The sequence below is a fragment of the Lasiosphaeria miniovina genome (genome assembly GCF_030549165.1).
Source record: "Lasiosphaeria miniovina strain SMH2392-1A chromosome Unknown B0T26scaffold_4, whole genome shotgun sequence".
Lineage (NCBI taxonomy): Eukaryota > Fungi > Ascomycota > Sordariomycetes > Sordariales > Lasiosphaeriaceae > Lasiosphaeria > Lasiosphaeria miniovina.
In genome coordinates this window covers 4666511-4686280 of record NW_026848223.1, presented here as the reverse complement: position 1 = coordinate 4686280, position 19770 = coordinate 4666511, and the positions used below count along the sequence as shown (strand labels likewise).

Below are 19770 nucleotides of genomic sequence, written 5' to 3'. Positions count from 1 at the left end.
CACAGGGCAGCGCAGCGCAGCTTCAGGCCGGATTGCTGCCATGGTGCCCAACTCTGAAGTGGGAGCTTGCCAACGCCTCCCGCTTCTCGTGCCGAGTGCAGACGCAACCGTGTTAGCGCCAGGAACTAGGCCAATCAGAGACAGTGTGAGACTGAGATGCAGCAGCTATACCTATCAGCGGACCTGCCCTGCCAATTGGGTCAGGACTCTACTTTACTTCAAAAGGGTTGGCTGCTTGCTGAGATGGCTCTTGCCTTCAGTCATACCACTCACAACTCACACTCACTAGCCTCGCGGGCCGCTCCTTGTTTCCAGTCTTCAGTTACAGTTTCCAGGTTTGGACGAATCTGCTTTCCACTGCCCTCCCTACCTTGCAGCGTCGTGTTACATGCAGACTCCTGCCCGACTACATAAGACACCATACCCCCCTAGCCATGTCTTGCCTCGCTGTGACCTAGGTCCTGTATATCATCGCCGCCGTTCCCTTGACCTCGGCCATCACACGTTTCTTGCCCTCACCCTCCGGTCGTTTGCGCTTCCTTCGTGCAGATTTGTGTTTCGTTTGCCAGTTAGCTTACTTGCGGAGTACCTTCACTCGCTTCAACATACATCATATATGCATACCTAAGTCGGCGCTTGTCGTCCTCACTTCCCACGTACGAAACATGAACAACCCCCCCCCCCCATGTGTCATCTTCGCGTGATATCAACATCTAGCCCCTACCCGGCTGACACATGTTCCAGCATCTTCAGACCACCACGCTCCTGTGCGCCCCTGGGGTTCTATAAAATGAGGAAGCCATCCGCTCCGAGGCTGTTCCCCTCTCTCCTTTAGCATTACAATATTTCACTTTGGCCTGCAACTACCTTGTATCGCCTTCTCTTGGAATACAGTAACGGCACTCCATCACTCAAGAGTTCGCTTTGCTCTACTTGTTAGTTTGCGGCTTCCGCTCTGCTTCCCGCACTATGCGCGGCTACTCGGCGCTTGTAGCTTTTGCTACCACCGTCTCCACGGCCACGGCCGTTATCTACCAGGGCTTCAACTATGGCTCCGATCAAATGGATCAGACAAGTTTTGAGACAGCGTTCAAAGCTGCCCAGGCTCTATCCGGCGCTCCCGGCGGCGGCTTCACGAGCGCTCGTCTCTACACCATGATAGTATGTGCTTGTCCGGATGTCGGTTGGGATTGTATCCAAGGCACGCTAATGAGTTGGCCCTCGTTTCCAGCAATCCGGAACACCCGACACCCCCATATCCGCCATTCCAGCAGCCATTGAAACCAAGACGTCGCTGCTTCTCGGGCTATGGATCAGTGCCGATATGACTCCAGAACTATCGGCCCTTACTAAGGCTATCTCTCAATATGGGAACGACCTCGCCAAGCTTGTTGTTGGCATCTCGGTTGGCAGTGAGGATCTTTATCGCATAACGCAAATAGCCCACGACAACAAAGAGACGGTTGCCGGAGCCTCGCCCGACTACGTCGTCCAATGCATTAACCAAGTTCGTAACGCAGTCAAAGGCACCGCCCTGGCCGGCACTCCTATTGGCCACGTCGACACCTGGAACAGCTGGGACAACAGCTCAAATAAGATGGTCATAGACAATTCCGATTGGCTTGGCACGGATGCATATCCGTACTGGGAAGCGACTTATGAGAACACGATTGAAAATAGCAAGAATCTCTTCTTCGACGCCTTGAGCAAGACTAATGCCGCGGCCAAAGGCAAGCCTGTGTGGATTACCGAAACGGGCTTTCCAGTCAGTGGAAAAGCTTCCAATAAGGCCACCCCAAGCGTCGAAAATGCTAGAAAATACTGGAAAGACGTTGGATGCGGACTATTCGGTACCTACAGCACCTGGTGGTTCCAGCTAAGTGGCCTCAGCGATCATGGCACACTCGACTTTGGTCTTATGAAAGATCTCTCAGCGAGTCCGTATTTCGATCTCTCGTGCCCACCAGCCGCTTCGACGTAAGTAGCCAATATGATTACCTCGATACTCGCAGAAATCCCGCTAACTACGGGACAGAAATGTAGATCCGTCTTCAACCGCGGCGCAATCGACAAAGCCTCCCCCCTCGCCCTCCCCCTCGTCCAGCACCGTGAGCAAGCCCAGCCCTACTAGTACCTCCACACCGAGTGCCATCAGCAGCAGCAGCATCAGTCCTGCGACGACTGTCTCGAGCCCCCAGTCTCTCGCCACCTCTACCACTGTCGCCGCAATCAAGCCATCAGACTCAGGATCTAGTTTTGTTTGTGGCGGTGTCGGCTCTACCAGCAGCAGCGCCGCCAGCATTCCCAGTCCCTCCAGCATCTCCAGTACCTCCGGCACTACCAGCTCCCCGAGCCCTCCCAGTACCACCAGCGCCTCCAGCTGCAGCCACGCGAGCACCAGTGGTAATCTAACTGTCAACACCCCTCGTTCCGTGCCCAGCGCAAACAACACCGTACCCACCACAAGCGCGCCACCGACATCCAGCACGCCGCCTACAATCACAAACCCTAACGGAGCGAGTGCCATCTCAGGCTCGATCGGCGCCGCGTTTGCTGCGGTCATGGTGGCCATCCTCGCGCTGTGATTCCACAGCTTGGTGTCTTTGCTACCGACTAGGTCCGGGTCTGCCATGCGAAACTACCGCCTGTGTTGTGGGGAGACTGTCTGTCCAGCTATGTTTACCGGGTTGGGAAAATAATCTTTTCTATTTTCATGAATATTACTAATACCGCGGATATATGGGCTAGGTAGGTAGCGTTTTTCGGCGTAGGGATACGGGTAGTGAGACTTGCATTTTTTGCGCAAAGCGTCCGCCCGCCCATCACCATCGGCTGGACTGAATTGGAGTGGCGGCATAGGGCGGTGCATAAAAGGGGTTTCGCTTTTTTTTGTCCTTTTTTCTTTCTCGGGGCGGTTCCTTTTTGTGGCGCCAGAATAGGTACCTACCTGCATACATTACATCGCATGGTATAGCATTCGGGGTATTATTAGGAATGAGAAACGATTTTTCCGTCTTCTTTTTCTTTTCTTTTTTTCAGCTGCCGTATATGGGAAGTGGTGTTACTGCAGCAGGACCAGTGAATGCCATAATTATCTGCAACATATATCCATCTCTCGATACTACTTCATTTTATGAACAAGATAGAACCGCTAATACCGCTCTAGAATGCTCGTCTTAAGCTAGCTGAGTGGCCGCCGGTTTTGACGGCAGGTAAGCAGATGGCCGACGGGGGGTGGGCACGTTGCGGCTAGCGGGTTCCGAAACGCGGACAATTCAAGTTTGTGTATGTATTTGTGTGCGTGTGTGTGTTTGTGTGGCAACGTACGTAGAGTACAGAGCACAATGTTTCGTGTCTGTACGTTATGAAACCGAAACACACTGGGTCGAGGAGGCTTGTTCGTCTTCGTTGTTTCTCTCTTTGCTTATTTCTTGCGCTCTCTGTGGATGGATGAATACATGCATGCGTGGCGTCTTCCAGACATATTTTGTAGGCTCGGAGCTGCTCGGTTGTGTTCCGGGAGAGTAAATTGGGATGTGCATGCATGCCGTGCAACCTTCGCGTTTCCGCGTCTTGCTCGTCACGTCTCGTCCGTGCAGTCGAGTGGGAAGATTGCTTGGGATACTGGGAGAGGAGATTGTGCAAATAGTTTTAGTGGGAGAGATTAATGGGCTGTTGACAGATAGTCAGGAGGCTTACTGTAAAGGGGTTGGGGGAAGATTCATAACGGAAGAAAGGGGGTGGGTAAACAATTGGGAAATCGTGGAGAAAAAGGGGTGATTGAGCGGGCACACAGGCAAGAGAGGAAATAACCCATAACAAAATACAATTACTAAGCCGCTTTGTTAATGTATAGATACTATAGTCGCTCTGAGCATAATATTTGAAATACTCCTTTCGACTAAAGAAATTATCCAAATATTTGTCGCCAAATACATGAACACAACAGCAAACTATAAAAAGTCATGTTCAAGAAACTACCGCCAAAATCATATCTACAAACTAAAACCACAACATACAAAGGTCAACAATATCCAGAAAGCACACTCAACCGCAGACACACACACACATATCCAGACCTAGAAATTTGTCTCAATCAGCCGCGCAACGAGATCATTGTCGGCCGGCAGCTCGGGGTAGTCCATGTTGACGACACCGAGGCGCACGCGTCCACTAACACCCACATAATCTCCCCTAGCATCATCAGCCTGCTGCCGTTGCCGCTGCTGGCGGAGGAGAAAGTCTCGCGTGACCCTGTTCATGCCATCGACCCAGTCGAGACCGACAGTGCGGGCGCCTACGGCGATCCACTTGGCCTCTGCCAGCTCGCCGTGCTCGACGGGGTCGCCGACGGCAGAGCAAAAGTTAATGTACCAATCGCCGTTGTGCTCGTCTGTTTCGGGGTTTGCCTGCGAGTCGCTACTGACCAGGTCCATCGGCGGCGGCGGCCGGGCAGCAGCTTGCAGCATCAGGCTCCGCACGAAGCCGCTCTTGCTGGCAACGAGATCGGCCAGGGAAATGCGGCTGGAGAACTTCCACTTGTCCTGCAGGCGGACGCGCACGTTGGTGGGCGTGACGATGGTGAAGTCGGGGCTGTCATCGACCCAGTCGCTGAGGTCGAGACCCGTGCGGACCCGCGGCGCGACGGCCGGGTCGCCCGGGTAGCGGCGGAGGACGACGGCGCGGCCGCGCACGTTACCGAGCCGTGGGGTGACGGGGCCGAGGAACCATCGCGGCGTGCCGTCGGGGTACGGCGCGGCCGCGGCCACGGCGGCGTCCACAGCCTGGTAAAAGATGCCTGGGTTCGCGTGCTGGTCATCCGAGACGTCGTCGTTGTTGATGGACACGAGGACCGTCTCCGTCGCCGAGAGCGTGTGGTGCGGCCCGCGGAGGAAGGCCCAGACCTGGTCCATGACCGCCACAAAGGACAGGCCGCGTGGAAAGCCGAGGGGGATGCCGCCGTGGTAGCAGAAGAGGCTGCCGTCGTCGTGGCGGCGGAGGCGGAGGTCGATGAAGCGGATCCCGAGCGCCAGCTGCTGTCCGATGCTGAGGTACTGCGTGCGCACAAACGGCACATAGCTCCGGGCGCACGAGTCGTGGGTACCTGGGATAGTAACGTTGGAGAGCAATGTTGTGTCTGGGAGGGCCGCCATCCAAGAGGCCATGCTGTACGCGAGGATCGGACGGGAATACCAGCGGAGGTCCTTGGTCGCGGTGGCATCGTTAAATATGCAGTGGATTCTGCCATTGAGAATGGCGATCTGGGGAGGGTCGGCCGCTCTCTGCCCGCCGCCGACGGGCTCGTGAGGCTGCCATTTTCCGTGCAGGAAGGAGGCAATGGTCACCGTGCTGTCGCCCTGCCGGTCCGCCGATGCACCTGTATTCTCAATGAAGCCCATGTACGCTGTCTCGCCATAGCTGGTGGCACTTATTCCGCGCGCCGCGCGCCCTTCGGTGATATCGTGACACGGAGACCAGCCTGAGCTGGCCGGGTCATACGCATAGCAGAGAATCTCACTGGGCTCAGACGCGGAGGCGCAAAGCAGGTGGAGAGTGCCGTTAGTGACGAATAGCGCGGGTATGCCACGAAATGTCTCGATATCACCACTCGAAACAGCCTTGGGGTCCGACCAGGCCCCCCCGATATCAGAGGCAGAACTCGGGTGGGGGTTGGAGGTGGTCCAGGCGGTGTAGTACAGCTTTCCGTTGTGATCAACAAAAGCCAGAAAGAGTCTGTTGTGAAAGGCGACGAGACAGGGGCTCGAGAGCGTGGTCGCACCGGGAAGGGGCCCAAGATGGACCCAAGAAGCCTGGCGCTGGGGCTCATCGTCCAGAATGTAGTGGTCTATGTCGCCGGATTCTAGAACGACGACAACGTGGAGGTGGCCATTTAGGTTTTCCATGACAGGGAGTCCAGCCTGAGGAAAGGGCATGCGGCCACCAAAGTTGCCGTCGTCGTCGGTGACGGCGCACCACGCGTTGCCGTCGAGGTCGGCCCAGAGGCACCACAGCCGGCCACGGTAGGCGGCAACGGCGGGCACGGTTCTGGACTGGCCTTGGCCGGCAGTCTGGATGAAGCCCAGCTCCGACGAGCCGTGGGCTACCCAGGCCATGGCTTCGTAGTGCTCCTCGAGACCCAGTTGTGGCTCCTGGTGGCGGGCGCTTAGATTTAGGTGAGAGACAGGTCTTGTTTAGCTTTGATAGCGTAGGGGTTTGCTGCTTTGTCTACCCGCCGGGTCTCATACACTCGGGGTGGTCTGATGAGGACAATGCACGATGCCGCTCTCCTCGACTGGAAGATGGCCGTCGCCGTTGGGTTCCAGGTCGGTTTGGCGATACTATACGAAACGATACGATACTATTTCCGCCTGTCTAGCTGCGAGCAAGGCATGTCTCATGCAGTGCGCTAAGAGGGCAAGGCCTCAAAGGCTTGCAACATGCAACTGTAGGAGTTTTTGTTTGTGTTTGGTGACAGTGTAGAAAATTACCCGTGATTCATTGCACCAGGCTCCCATATTAATCAAGTGTTATAGGGTCGGTCAGCTGGGGCAAAGACATGACAAGCTCAGCCTATCGAGAAGCGTTATTCCCGGGCCATTGCCACTCGGGCATCTGGAAAATAGGGCGACGGGACGGGCATGACGCGAGGTTCATCTGATGTCAGTTGGGTTCCATGTCATGAAACAGTTCCCCAGGAAATTGTAACTGTGGGGTCGGGCGATGAGCGGGTGAAAGCCTCAGGCTGCCTTACAGCACGGATAGAGGCTAAAACTATTTACCCAACCCCCTAAGCTAGCTCCTGCGAACGATTGTGAAAGCTTAAACCCGAATTGAGGTTGATCGATCTTGTGGTAAATTCTATGCACTGCACCGGTTCTCAAACCATAAGTGAAGGAAAGTAAGATCTTAGTATCCGTGACATCAGACAGAACAAGGCTCGAGCATTCGTATATCGCAGACTGTCAACAACCCAAGGGCTCCTTCTCAGTGACACCTATCCATGACGGAGGAGCCAGGGTAGCCCCCCTGGAGCTCAGCCCTATGGCTTATTTCTGACCGGCCTTGGCGCGTTTTCCTGTCCGCGCCAACCTGGTAAGGTAGGCCTTCAGCCAACTGCATGGGGATCGCTGAACAGGGAGCGACGTCGTGTGCTCAGACCTACGAAAAGCTGTCCCGGGCACGTTTTGGTTAATAACTCCACCATCACTTCGTCCTCGTCGCCGCTGCTAGATTACTAAATACGCGACGACCTGGGCCTTTTCTTTCTTTTCTTCAATCCTTCTACGCGTCGCGCCGACATGGCTGTCTCGCGAGTCAGCTGCCTGCTGCTGGTGATTGCTGCAATTGCAATCGCGCAGACGTGGGCCGGCAGCAGCAGCAACAGCAATGCCGATTCCGCACGGGTCTCAGCCTTGAGCCTGGATGAGCTCGACGAGCAGCTCCAGGTGAGCATTGGGCAGCGCTGGCTTTGATATGGACTTTGAATGGCTGACAGAGGGGTGTGCCGGCTAGAAATGCGCGATTGTCCAGGACCTCAACGCCGCCAAGGCTGAGCACGGCGGGCACGCGACGTCGTCGTTCACGGCGCGCCTCTTCGCCGTTCTATTCCCCGGCAGCCCCGCCGTCAACGCCCTGCTGGCCACGCTCTACATATCCGGCCCCCCCAACTTCCTGCTGGCGCTGTGCCCGACCAACATCGACCCCTCGTCGCTCTCCGTCATGGTGGCATTCGCCGTCGGCGGCCTGCTGGGAGACACCCTCTTCCACCTGCTCCCCGAGATCTTCATCGGCGAGGACAGCCCCGAGAGCGTGCGGTTCGTGCTTGTCGAGCCCAACCGCAACCTCCTGCTGGGCGTGGCCATCCTGGTCGGCTTCATGACCTTCGTTGCCATGGACAAGGGCTTGCGCATTGCCACGGGCGGCGCGGGGGGGCACGACCACGCACACGGCCACTCGCATGGCCCCGCGGCTCCCTCCGGTGAGAGTTCCTCCGCTTCTGACGGCATATCGACTGCGGTCGATGTGCAAGGGTCCAGCAAGGGAGTCACCAGCCGGAAAAAGGAGGCTGCGGCTGCTGCGACCCCCCAAGGCGCTGCGCCAGCAAAGGAGGTCAACCCCTCGGTTAAGCTCGGCGGCTTGCTGAATCTAATGTTCGTGCGACATGCTCTACACTGCAACTTTGATACGGCTAGGCGTTGCTGAACCACGGGGTCCATGTGCTAATGTCTCTGTCCCCGGCTTTCTAGTGCCGACTTTACCCACAACATCACGGACGGCCTAGCCATGTCAGCCTCGTTCTACGCGTCGCCGGCCATCGGAGCCACCACTACAGTCGCTGTCTTCTTCCACGAGATCCCGCACGAGGTGGGCGACTTCGCACTGCTCGTGCAGTCGGGCTTCTCGAAGCGCGCAGCGATGGGCGCCCAGTTCGTGACAGCCCTCGGGGCGTTACTAGGAACACTCATCGGGATCGCGGTGCAGGAGTACGGCGGGGCGGGTGGCGGCGGCGGCGGCGCGCCGGGCATGAGAGCCGGGCTCTGGGGCACCAGCCTCACGTGGGGCGACATGCTGCTGCCCTTCACGGCGGGCACGTTTCTCTACGTCGGCACTGTCGCCGTGATCCCCGAGCTCCTCGAGACGGGCCCCAATAAGGGCGCCGAGCTGCGCAAGACGCTCGTGCAGTTCGCTGCCATCGCCGTCGGCGCAGGAATCATGCTGTACATCTCTTGGCATGACTAAGTGCCCGCACGCGGCTCTGTCGACTTTTGCTACGTACCTACGCACACACTGCGCCACGTGCACAGGTGCAGTTTTTCCTATCCACAGGTACCTTAAGGTCTGTAGGCAGGTAAAATGCACACACGTTTTCGTGCTGCGTCAGTTCCACGCGGTCCCTGCGGGGAGGGTGCAAGCAAGCACGAGGGGTGGTGGGTGGAGCACTGGATGGAGTGCGTGCAGGTAGACGATGTGATCGTCGAATAGTCTAATCTTAATTAGAAGTCCGTGCTGTGACTCCCGAGCGGTCGACTGCATCAAGCGCAATGGATGGTTTTTTTTGGGACATTCATAATACGTATAGACGGTAGCATGAACAAGGGGCTTAGAGGACTCGGTATGGGCAAAGCATGCTAAGCATTGGTTAGATAGGAGACCGGGCTCGCCAACGGGAAAGAAATACCCGTTACATGCTTTTGTTGTTGTCTTTTAATGCCAAAAAGCTCGCAATTTGAGCTCCTTCTGTCGAGCTCCGTGCCTACGGTGTAGGTTGTTTGGTGTTGCGCGTCTGGTCAACGTAGGCACATGGTAGAAATGCAGCAGTGTGACTCTGGAAGCCTTGCGTTCCAGGCATGAGCATTTGTAATACACATGGCTGACAAAACATCCACGATCCATTGAAACAGCCTACTGAGTCACCCTCAACAGCCTCGGGGCCACTTTTTTAGCCCCTAGTGAAAACCAGCACCTCTGCAATTAGCTCTGCGCCTATTGTGAACTTGTGCCTTGCATCCATGCTGTGTCTTTAAGTACGTATGCAAACCTAGGCAGTTTCCAGAGTCCCAGACAATCTGGAAAGTGGGACGACGTGGTTTTGTTTGTGGACTCTTGGGCCGTTGTTAAGAGGCCCAGAGGTAGTTGTTAAGCTTCAAGCCCTGGACAACTCAAGTTCATTCCCTCGAGGGCCAACGTTGTCTCGAGCCAGGGCTTTGACTCAAATGCCCAAAGGGTAGGTTACAGATACACGCTTGGTCTGTCTCGGCTCCTTCGTCCTGACGGTAAATTCCGTCCCGGACTAGTACGTATATACAGGTAGTGCATAGGAATACTAATAATTCGCTTCCCCCCCACTACTAATATTTTGGGGAAAGGAAAACATGACCCATGTCATATGAGAAATCATGTCGTCGCAAAGGCGCAAGGCACAAGAGCTAACAAAAGTGCCATTGTTCTTACCTCATGTTGTTTGGTACGGAACCTGGAACTGCTCCCGTGAGTGGCGCAATTTCATCCTTTTCGTCCAACTGCATTTTTTCGAGAAGAAAGGATGCGCACTGGGGATTTAATCCCGGCCTTGATGACGAGATCGCTTCCTTTGTAATCATGTTGTTGTAAAACATTGTTGTTGGAAAACATTACCCCTGCCCTGAGCTGGTCGGACTCGTTGGCCCCCTGATCGGCTTGGAAAGCTTCGGCTCCTGGCGTTCGGTGCCAACACAGCCACCACCCCAACCAGCTTCGGGAAGAGCACCAAAGCGACACAGTCACAAGGCAAAGTTGGACCCGGCTCCTCGAACCTTTGTCAGACAGATCGCGGAATTTTCATTTTAGCTCGTAGCTACCATGCTCCGTACCCATAAATATTATGCGCTCATTCGGGTAGCATCTTGGCGACCGGTGGAGGGAGTGTTCGCTCGGTACCTTTAGTATGGCAACTTGGAGGTGTCGGCGTGGATATGGCGGCGTGGGAGAGGGTCCCCGTAATTACATGCGGCCCGGTCACCGGATGACTCCTCGAAAAAGGTCCGGGCTCCCCACATGTCTGTTGGAGCGTTATGTTGCAGTGCACAGTGACAACTTACCACAATGTTGTCTTGGTTGTTGGCTAATGCCGGAGTCTAGAAATTTCCTGTCTTGGGGGAAATGCAATTCCTTACTCGATAACTTGGACAAGGAGGTCAATTGGAGTTGAATACCTAAGGTCGGGATATGAATTGTCGAATTAGGATTATAGCATGTACACACCTTGAAGAGGGCCTCGGGCACGTACCTAGCAGCGATGACGCAGTCATACACGGTGATGTGGGTGCCACTCTCCTTCTTACTAGAGTATCGAATATAGCAGCCCTCAATCGGGCAAGACTCTCATTTAGTGGATCCGCACCTTTCCTGGATCTGGAAACGAAAAGAGAAAAAAGCTCTTCAAGTGCAGGTGGTCGCGATCAGGCTGTCCGACACCGGTGACGGAGACCACGAGATGGAATTAGCCGCAAAGACGGTGACATGCAGAATGCTTGACTGGCAATTGTGACCAAGACGCATGAAACTAGTCAAAACCAAGAACCAGTAGTACCAAAGCCACAGCGAGCGTTTGTTCTGGGCACGAGGTGTGGAGTGGATTGTATTGGATGAATAATGATGAATGCGAATGAGTCTTTTTGCTAGTTGGTGCCTTAGGCTGTTTTACGGTCCGTAACCAGTTGGGGTTTGCGCCTTTCTGTCGACAGACATGTCGTTGCCGAAACGCCTGTCCAGGCGGAGTAATCAATCGCCATTCCCCACACCCCTGACCCTGGGGAAACCCTCCGCAGGAAGTGGGATCCTTGAAATAACTCGTTGCGGGTGACGAGTCCCGATCCGATGGCTCTAGGCAAGGTACTGCTTGCTTCATTGTCGTCTTTTGTGATGTTGTCTGGCCGGTCCTAGAGCCATTGAAAGCCACTGAGAGGAGCAAGTTGCTTTGCTTTTTGGGATAGCAAATATGATGGATCTGACGGTCGACGGGTGGGACTGCAATCTCAAACTGGCGGAAGGCACGTCGTACAATTCCGTAGTCCGTACCCGGATGCCCGATCCTAGAGGCTGGTTCGGGCGCGCCTTCCTCGCCGCCGTCCTTCCCGCAAGTATCCGTACCTGAGGTATCAAACACGAAGAACCGTCGAATGTACTGTTTAGCTCGTCGCATTGAGAACCGGAACATAGTTGTGAGTAACCTATAATGTATTTACTACTTTGTCGTGGTGTAAGCAAGGTACTACTAGTAGACTCGTGTACTAGTACGAATACTCAGTCGAGACGTGCGCCTCGCTTGGTATCCGCTTGGGAACTTGGCGCGCCTTCCCATCGCACCTGGCTCCGCTTGGCTTAGCTTGGCTCACAGGGCCCAGCTCGTCGGCTAGCCCCCTGTAACTGGGCAAGAACAACTGCCAAGGGTGTGCTTCCCCCATGTGGTGGCCGAGACTCCAACAAAGTCGACTGACGAGGCATTGACAAGTTCCACAGGTCCACATCCCGCCTTTTGCCCTACACCCATCCACTAGCATGGCCCAATCACGTCTCGGTAGGCTGATCCTCGGACGTGCAGCGAAGTCGAGGGGTGATGGCGAGGCCATCCGGCTGGCGTGGGCTCCTGCGTTGCGTCGTGGATCTGCACTCTCTATGCTTTTCGTTCGCACTGATCCATGCCAGCCAGTGAGTCAGGCAGGTTTTGGCTTGTTAGCCTCCCGCCCACCTGGGTGCTTGCTCTACTTTGATGTTCGATGAGAACATCACCAGGGTCTATTTCCAGGGTAGCCAGCCTAACGTGAGATTGACTACCTTGCCTTATACATATAATAGCTGCCTTGTGTCCTCGCCGCCCAAGCCACCGGTTCTAGGTTCCTTTGTCATCGTCTGCACCTTGAGTCTCCAACGACACGACTAGCTCAGAGCTCCCGTCATCTTAACTACACACTGTTTCAATCGTGGCCCGCGCTGCCAATGGTTTCTTTCTCTCCCAACCTGAATTGAATATTAAACCACGGCATTCCCCCTTCCATTTCATATCTCCCAACACACTTACACCATTAACTGGCTTTGGCTTTTGCTGCTCTGGCATTGTGTTGATCTCATTGGCTGGTTGGCTGTCCCCTTATCAGGCTCTGTCTGTCTCGCTCCTCGAGGAGCCTTGACGTGCCCGCCATGTCGTTCGGCGGCGTGCCCTCGGGCCTTTCTCACCGAGCCTCCTTGTCCGGTGCACCGTCAGTGTCCAGCGGTGGCCTAGACGGGGCGGCCAACGGCAAGAAGGTGCCCTTCCCCAAGTCCAACATCGAGGTCAACCTTAAGAACCACTTCGGCTCCAAGATCTACACATCCGGCTCGCCCCTCTCGGGAGATGTGACCATCACCACCAAGCGGGACGTGCGCTTCGACTCGATCCAGATTCTCCTCGTCGGGAGCACCCAGACAAAAACGGACGGCCTAAACTCGCTCAACCTAGTCACCCACACCTTCCTCAAGCTCGTCATGCCCATCCCGGAGTCAACTTACCCGGTCCCGAGAGTGCTGGAGACTGGACAGACCATCACGATTCCCTTCAACTTTGTCATACCCAACCACCTGACCATAAGCGCCTGCAACCACGAGAGACTGTCTGGTCAGCTACAGGACCAGCATCTCCTGCTACCCCCGAGCTTGGGCGGCTGGGACAAGGACGACATGTCTCCCATCATGGCTCGCATCGATTACTCCATTAAAGCTAGGGTTCTCCGCCAAGCCGATGTGGGCTCCAAGATGGTAAGGATCATGGAGGCTACGCAACCTATCCGCGTCCTCCCAGCTTCCGCCGAGGACCCGCCCCTCAACATCTCGGCCGCAGACAAGCTGTACAAGATGACCAAGTCAAAGACGGTGCGCAAGAATCTCATGGCAACAAGGGTGGGTCAGTTGACCGCCGAGGCCCTGCAGCCCAGCGCCGCCCTTCTCCAGTCGAATGGACTTGGTATTGCTTCTCACCCCTTAGCTCAGGTCAGCCTGACCTTTGAGCCCACGTCGGCCGACGTGGCCTCGCCGAGAGTCACGGGCGTCTCGGGCAAGATTATCTCCCACACCTTCTACAGCTCCGGGACCATCGCCAGCTTTCCAAACCTAGGAACCTGGTCTCAGCCGTTCGATGTCGAAAGGCGCGGCGTGTACTCGGCCTCAACTCCGCTACCTTCGATGAAGGTCAGCCACACACCATGGGCTCAGCGTCCCTTCGCCGCTGCCGTCAGACGTGACTCGGGCTATTCGAGCGATGTCGACGGGAACTGCGGCCAAGAAGGCGGCTTCGAGTCTGACTCGGCCGAAAGCCGCGGTAACAGAGAGCGCCAGTCCAGGCCACAACGCCGCCAGTCCATCTCGGCAAGCAACGGGAAGAAGTCGTCGAAGGCCGCCTCGACATCTCCCATCTACCACACAACAACACTCGAGATACCCTTCAAGCTGCCTTCGGACAAGAAGATGTTCATTCCCACTTTCCACTCGTGTTTAGCCTCACGCGTCTACACCCTGCAGCTCTCGCTCGACGTGACCATAGGATCGACTAGGAGCAACGTTAGCCTCACGATGCCTCTGCAGGTCGGCATCGAGTACTCGACTCCGGAACAGCACGGCGTCAGTCTCCCAAGCTTTGAGACGGCTGTGGCCGAGGCCGAGGCGGACGCCCACCTTCAACCGCGTGTCATCCGGGTGCCCGAGTACGAGTTCAACAGGGATAGCAGCGCGCTGCCCGGCTACGGGACTCGATGAGCCGTACATGTCAATACGGATCCGGTCAAAACTGCAAATATATTTCCTTGTTTTCATCGGGCAATACTCTCAACGGTTTACTTTGTTACAAAAATTATGCATTTCAAATTATGCATTTCACAGGCGTTGGTTTGGTGTTGGGGCTTGTTTGTGGGAACAGGAGGCACACGTCATATCGCCGGGAAAGCGTCGAAAAGTTGGATTTAACATACCCAGTTTGCATTTTGCGGTTCAGCGCGTGTATGGTTTGCGGTGGCGGTAGTCTTTTGGTGCGTTTGATATATCTAGATACTCCGTAATCACACAAATTGGACATTGATGTACGGATATCTCGCCAGCCTTTACTTGCTCTGACTCGTGTTGAAGAGTCTCCCATAACCCTCCTAGACATGAAATGATCAGCAATGCAGCGTCAATCGCGCTAGGTCTATCCATGGATATTTCGGGGCTCGGAGATGTCAACATGGTACATGTATCCGAGGGCCATCATTTCGGACTTTTCCCTACCACTCTCTCCCTAGTTTCGAGAACAAATCTACCTACGGATCCCTAACCAGCCAGCCAACCATAAAACCAACCAGCCCGCCTCCCTGACGTCAACGGAAAGCCATAACCGATGTCGGTACCCGTGCGAGATCAACCCGCGTACTTATATACGTGTGTATATAAGATGTTGACGTAGGACAGCACCGATGAAGCAAATACGAAAACATGGGGTGCGTCTGCCGTGTACCTGTGCATACATGCATGCGTGCATGCATGTCCGTGCACGGTGCTCATATGGCAAGATGGGATGGGATGCTGATCGGCAACTATTCGCGTACCTTACCTTACCTTGCCTTTCATACCTTGGATACCTATACGCGGCAATACGCGGAACCCCCCCCGCCCCCCCCCCCCCCGACTTGACATCATGTTGCCCCTTGCTTGCTGACTGGCATTGAAGCGGTGAGGTGACATCATTAGAGAGGTTTTGAAATAGTGATAACGACAGACCGGCTAGCTAGCATCTTTGTGTGAAGTGTTGTGTTGTGTTGTCACGGCGTCTCGATTCAGGGGTCTTTCCCGATATAGGTTGATGAGGTAGGCAAGATGGAGAGTTAAGCTGGCAAAAGTGACAGCAAGGTCAAGTAAGGAGGTATGTACATGGTACTTCGAGGAACTTACTACAGCCAGGTTGAAACCGTCAAAGAGAAGAGAGAAGAGAAAACTGAAACCGACGAGATAAGGGAGCCGCTTACAGGGCTGGGTGGACGAGCATGAGGAGGGGCCGGGTTGCGTTCGTTGTTCTATCGCTGAAAAAGAAAGAATTGGCCGAATCGTAGTGGTGGTGCATGTAAGATTGTAATAATTATGTTGTACCCTTTCGTTGGTGGCTTTGTATTTTCTTGCTCTCTTTATTTTTATTCTTCCTTTTCCAATTTCTTTCTTAGTATAGTTATATGAAATGGACGGAGCTTTCGGAAGCTGAAGCTAGTGTGTGTTGCAGCCCGTTTGGGTTTAGAACAGCAAAAGCAAACGCAAAGCAAGGCAGTGTATGTATGTACAATCCAATCCCTGAATGTTTGTTGCCGTGGTACTTGAGCATGATAAATATCATCGCCTAGCAAATTAACCGGCTAGGAAAACCCTTTAATAGGTCTTTTTGGCGAAGAGATAGGCCTCGAGGATTCTAAAATAGGTATCCTAATAGATTTTACCTTCCTCGGCGAAAAAACATTTAGGGCGAGCCGTAGAGTATTGAGACCTTTCGAATCATAGAAAGTCCCCCGCTAATAAACATTTAGGGATTAGATTGTATGGAGAGGTAAGAGACATTCAACTATTAGGTACAGTACCATGTTTCGGTCGGGTTCCTACGCTGGGACTGTAGGTGCCCTGTAGTGCCTGCCTACAACTCACCGGATACGATTTGCCCAGCTAGCGCGACGAGCTGACTCTATTGTCATCCCAACATCCATGTTTTGGTTGCCAGGGGGGGGGGGGGGGGGGGCAAAGCGAGTGGGACCTGAGGATTGAATTTTCGGTGTGTTTTCTCTTCCAACAACAGAACAGCAGCGGTGAGAGCGGTGAGCGAGAGAGCATGTTGTACCTAACCGGCTCCCCTTTTTTTTCTGAAAGAGCCCCTTCCTGAAATAGGTGTAAGCAGCGATGTCATGTTTGCCCCCTGAACTGAACCAACCTCGAGCTCCTACCCGTCCCTCGAGAGTTGCGGCCGCCAACAAGGGTGCTGCGCCCGCCTTTGCTGAGTCTGAGCAGAGTCTCACCTCAGACTGTGCACAACACACAAATCCTGCGCCCGCCTCTGCTCACGCGATCAACGGCGCGGTTGCCAGTCCACAAACAAAAAAGAGCCGTCCGTTTATTCACGGGGTCGGCGGGTCACGGATTTTTGCGTGCTTACTACATGTCCCGCTCTCGGAGGACCTACTCGGCCCTTTCGAGGGCCACGACCACGTCGACCAGGAAGGCGCCCTGCAGGTCGGCGTCGGTAAAGTTGTCCTCGCCCAGGCCGAAGTCGCAGGCCAGGCACTTGCGCACGATGCGGCAGTATTTAGGATAGAGCAAGCGCGCTGAGCAGGTCGATGCATTCTAGTCCGCCGGCCCTGGTCTGGTGGCTAGAGCCAGCCTGGCGGTGCTGTAAAGCAGCGTTCATCACCGCCCCTTGGCTCTTCCAGGCCGGGCGAGCTGTTCCTGGCACAAGCTTGAAGAAGCCTCAGGGTTGGTCCCGAGTTTGCGGCTCACAGACTCGACCTCGAGTATGATGGACTTCACGGGGTCCGGATTGCTGTGGTGAAAGGAGCTAACGGCAAGGCTAAATACGACATTTTGCGGGTTTTGCTGCAACGCAGCGTGGTCTAGCAGGCCAGTGCTGATAAGGTGGCGATGGTGCGAGACGCAGGAGCACCGCATGATGTCGTACAGCTTGGACGAGGCTGCACGGATTTGTCGATAGGTTTCCAGACTCTTCGGCTCGGCTTTGGGTGTCTCGGGTGTTGCCGACTGGTCTCCTGGATGACTTCTCGTTGACTAGATTCTGGCGCGGATCTGACTGCTCAGCGTTTTGAAGTCGCTGACTGAGTCCCGGAGGCTCTGGATCATCTTCTTCAGCTCCGCTTTGGTCAGGGACAGCTTGACCTTTCTGGCAAACTGTATGATATTCTCCCCATGTTGTTGAAATTAACAAAATATTAGTGGCTGTGTCCCTAATTTCAGACGAGTAGACTCACAGGAGCCACCTGTCCAGCTGGCGGATGCAGCTTATCGAGTTTTTGGTATATCGAGTCTATGGATGAATTAACCTGCAGCAGTGCAAGGTTCCAGAGGTCAAACCCGTCCCACACGTCCTTGAGCCGACTCAGATGAGCGCTGCTAATCTCGAGACCGTGTAGCAAGATGTGGCCTCGCTACGAAACGAGTTCCCGGCCCCGTTCAGGGTCTCCGCAGACCGATTCGAGGAGCTGGATGGCTGTCTCTCTGACAATCCAGTTCTGGGTTCTCATGACAAGGTCCAGCTCCCTCAGCTCGGAAGAATAATGCGAGACGGTTTTGAACTTTGTGGCCATCTCGGCATACTGGTCTAAAGCGCCGAGGACGAGAGGAAGGACGGCGAGAACAGTTGCCACTGCAAACTCGGCCATGACTGCAACTTCATACCATTGATCGCCAGACGTGGATGATAACAATGGCATGGCGTTGAGTGTTGGCGGCGAACACTGGACAACCCAAACAACTCAACTTGTCTAGGCTTTGCAGAGTCGGCTGTCTCCTAACATGGGTATTTGTCATATCGCTACAGAGGGCGACTTTCAGCTCCTGGTCCAGATCAGGACAAGAGCCTCCAAGGCAGTGACAAATTCAGCCACTCGCAGGGTTGAGTTGAGAGCGCTAGTCGTTATATTACGACATCCGGTGCTCAGCCAGAAACCTCAGTCGACTCTACCCTGGGAGAAGAGATTCGAAACGAGGCAGAGCGGTTCTACTTGCGGGGCATCGACATGTCGGTTGGTAATAGTCGCCTCGATGCGGCCTTGTCACGGAATCTCGAAATGCGAGACGAAATCGTGGCAACTCTTTCCGGTCTTGGGTGACTTCTTTCGATGGCCGCTCGGCAGGACATGCTGCTGCCATGCAGAAGTTGCCAACATGCGTCGGCCGGGCTAGACAATGTCCTGGGCAGAATAGGGGACGACAAGGACCGCCTGATAGCCGGGGCGTGCCAGACTCTCACTCGGGGTCCTCGGCACTTACACGCACACGCTGGCGTCGGCGTGAAGGGCCCAAGACGGCGCCAGGCTTCATTTCCCCGTCGTGGTGGGTGCGCATAGCGTGGTTGTCGAGTACAGCTCTGCCCAGGCGCCGTCGACGCACTGGATGGTCCGCATGCTCCGCAAACCTAACAAACTGAAAATGCCCCTGTCGCTCGTGGTTGGCGCCGCGAAGCAGCGACGGACGGCCCACGTCTCGGCTTCAACCAGACCGGCCACTGATTTGGGGGACGACACGTATTTATCCATCCATTAGTGAGGTGACTTACATACATGGGGTAGCTGGGCGCTACAGCACGCTAACCATGCTGGGCCGTAGCGTGCCTTTGTAGCGGACTATTCGCGGGAGCATATAGAACAATGAGGCGGGTGGATCCATGTCCTGGATTCCCCGGGTTCCAATCCGGTGACGGCTGCCCGGGATGGAGGGAGACGGGCATTTGATGGCTCGGGGAAAAGGCATTTTGAACACCTGTACCTATCGCCTCGCAAACTGATGCAACAAATTACGTCCACACGCGTTTGCGCAAACGTTGACAGCAAGTGAAAACCGAACGGGTTGCTTGACGCTGCCAAGTATTTATAGGCACCTAGAACTACTTTAGGTAGGTAGCCTGAGGTTCGGGCCCACGGACCCTGGCTTCTTACGCAGTAGCTTACCTTGCCTAGCTGGGCTACTTTGTACCTTACATAGTAGTTCACGGCCCATGTTGGACGATCCAGCCGTTGCCAACGACGACATCGCTCCAACCCATCCCCATCCCATCTGGCCGCCGTTTTTCCACCCCCGACCCATCTCGCTCTCTGCAGTGCCTCGACTGTGTGGCACTCGCTGCCAGTTCCATTCGTTCCACCAACCACCTCAAAGCAAACGCGCTGCTAGGATAACGGGGCCAAAACGAAGTGTCTAACACGGCCAAGTCGGCGCACGACGAACCAACGATCCCGAGCGACGAAAGCCGTAACACCTCCAAAATACGCCGCATCCTTTGCTCTCGAAACGTGGGAAAGAAACCAGCAACCCTCCCTCGCTTCGCCGGAAGCCCGGGGTATATCCCACATCCCTCGACTGAAGCCTGCACTTCCGTGACAGCTGCGTGAGCTGAGCCCGGAAACAAACTTAGGTTCTTATTCAGCCCTGCAGACAGACGACCGGGCTCGGAGGAGGAACGACAACAGCTACACGCGCGCGTAACGCGCCATCTACGCACACGCACACGCACACGCACACGCACACGCA

At 55.1% G+C, this 19770-nt stretch overlaps 7 protein-coding genes across 7 annotated transcripts; 3 read left to right on the top strand and 4 right to left on the bottom strand.

Moving 5' to 3' along the window:
• Window positions 1-692: 692 nt before the first annotated feature.
• B0T26DRAFT_315991 (GPI-anchored cell wall beta-1,3-endoglucanase EglC) lies at window positions 693-2385 on the top strand. The gene is made up of 3 exons (XM_060434346.1): window positions 693-1161; window positions 1232-1923; window positions 2044-2385. The coding sequence occupies exons 1-3, from the start codon at window positions 970-972 to the stop codon at window positions 2129-2131; spliced, it is 972 nt and encodes a 323-aa protein (XP_060296953.1). The 5' UTR covers window positions 693-969; the 3' UTR covers window positions 2132-2385.
• Window positions 2386-4079: 1694 nt separating this feature from the next.
• B0T26DRAFT_645693 (PLC-like phosphodiesterase) lies at window positions 4080-6113 on the bottom strand (the record flags this gene model as incomplete). The annotated part of the gene is made up of 2 exons (XM_060437753.1): window positions 4080-4211; window positions 4254-6113. The coding sequence occupies 2 exons, from the start codon at window positions 6111-6113 to the stop codon at window positions 4080-4082; spliced, it is 1992 nt and encodes a 663-aa protein (XP_060296952.1).
• Window positions 6114-7403: 1290 nt separating this feature from the next.
• B0T26DRAFT_600566 (Zinc/iron permease) lies at window positions 7404-8739 on the top strand (the record flags this gene model as incomplete). The annotated part of the gene is made up of 3 exons (XM_060435724.1): window positions 7404-7445; window positions 7513-8150; window positions 8247-8739. Coding segments are annotated over 3 exons (1173 nt in total), but the record flags the coding sequence as incomplete, so codon positions are not given.
• A 2125-nt stretch (window positions 8740-10864) lies between these two features.
• On the bottom strand, window positions 10865-11866 carry B0T26DRAFT_315816 (uncharacterized protein). Its single transcript, XM_060434345.1, has one exon. It carries the CDS (start codon window positions 11693-11695, stop codon window positions 11042-11044), a length of 654 nt encoding a protein of 217 aa, XP_060296950.1. The 5' UTR covers window positions 11696-11866; the 3' UTR covers window positions 10865-11041.
• An 809-nt stretch (window positions 11867-12675) lies between these two features.
• On the top strand, window positions 12676-14262 carry B0T26DRAFT_646004 (uncharacterized protein; the record flags this gene model as incomplete). The annotated part of the gene is made up of 2 exons (XM_060437775.1): window positions 12676-13805; window positions 13881-14262. The coding sequence occupies 2 exons, from the start codon at window positions 12676-12678 to the stop codon at window positions 14260-14262; spliced, it is 1512 nt and encodes a 503-aa protein (XP_060296949.1).
• Window positions 14263-16689: 2427 nt separating this feature from the next.
• B0T26DRAFT_752114 (uncharacterized protein) lies at window positions 16690-17903 on the bottom strand (the record flags this gene model as incomplete). The annotated part of the gene is made up of 5 exons (XM_060445481.1): window positions 16690-16794; window positions 17008-17198; window positions 17316-17412; window positions 17493-17639; window positions 17712-17903. The coding sequence occupies 5 exons, from the start codon at window positions 17901-17903 to the stop codon at window positions 16690-16692; spliced, it is 732 nt and encodes a 243-aa protein (XP_060296948.1).
• Window positions 17904-19006: 1103 nt separating this feature from the next.
• Window positions 19007-19759, bottom strand: B0T26DRAFT_712063 (uncharacterized protein). The gene is made up of 2 exons (XM_060442067.1): window positions 19200-19759; window positions 19007-19135 (listed from the first exon to the last, which is right to left on the bottom strand). The coding sequence occupies exon 1, from the start codon at window positions 19514-19516 to the stop codon at window positions 19229-19231; it is 288 nt and encodes a 95-aa protein (XP_060296947.1). The 5' UTR covers window positions 19517-19759; the 3' UTR covers window positions 19007-19135; window positions 19200-19228.
• Between the last annotated feature and the right edge of the window lie 11 nt (window positions 19760-19770).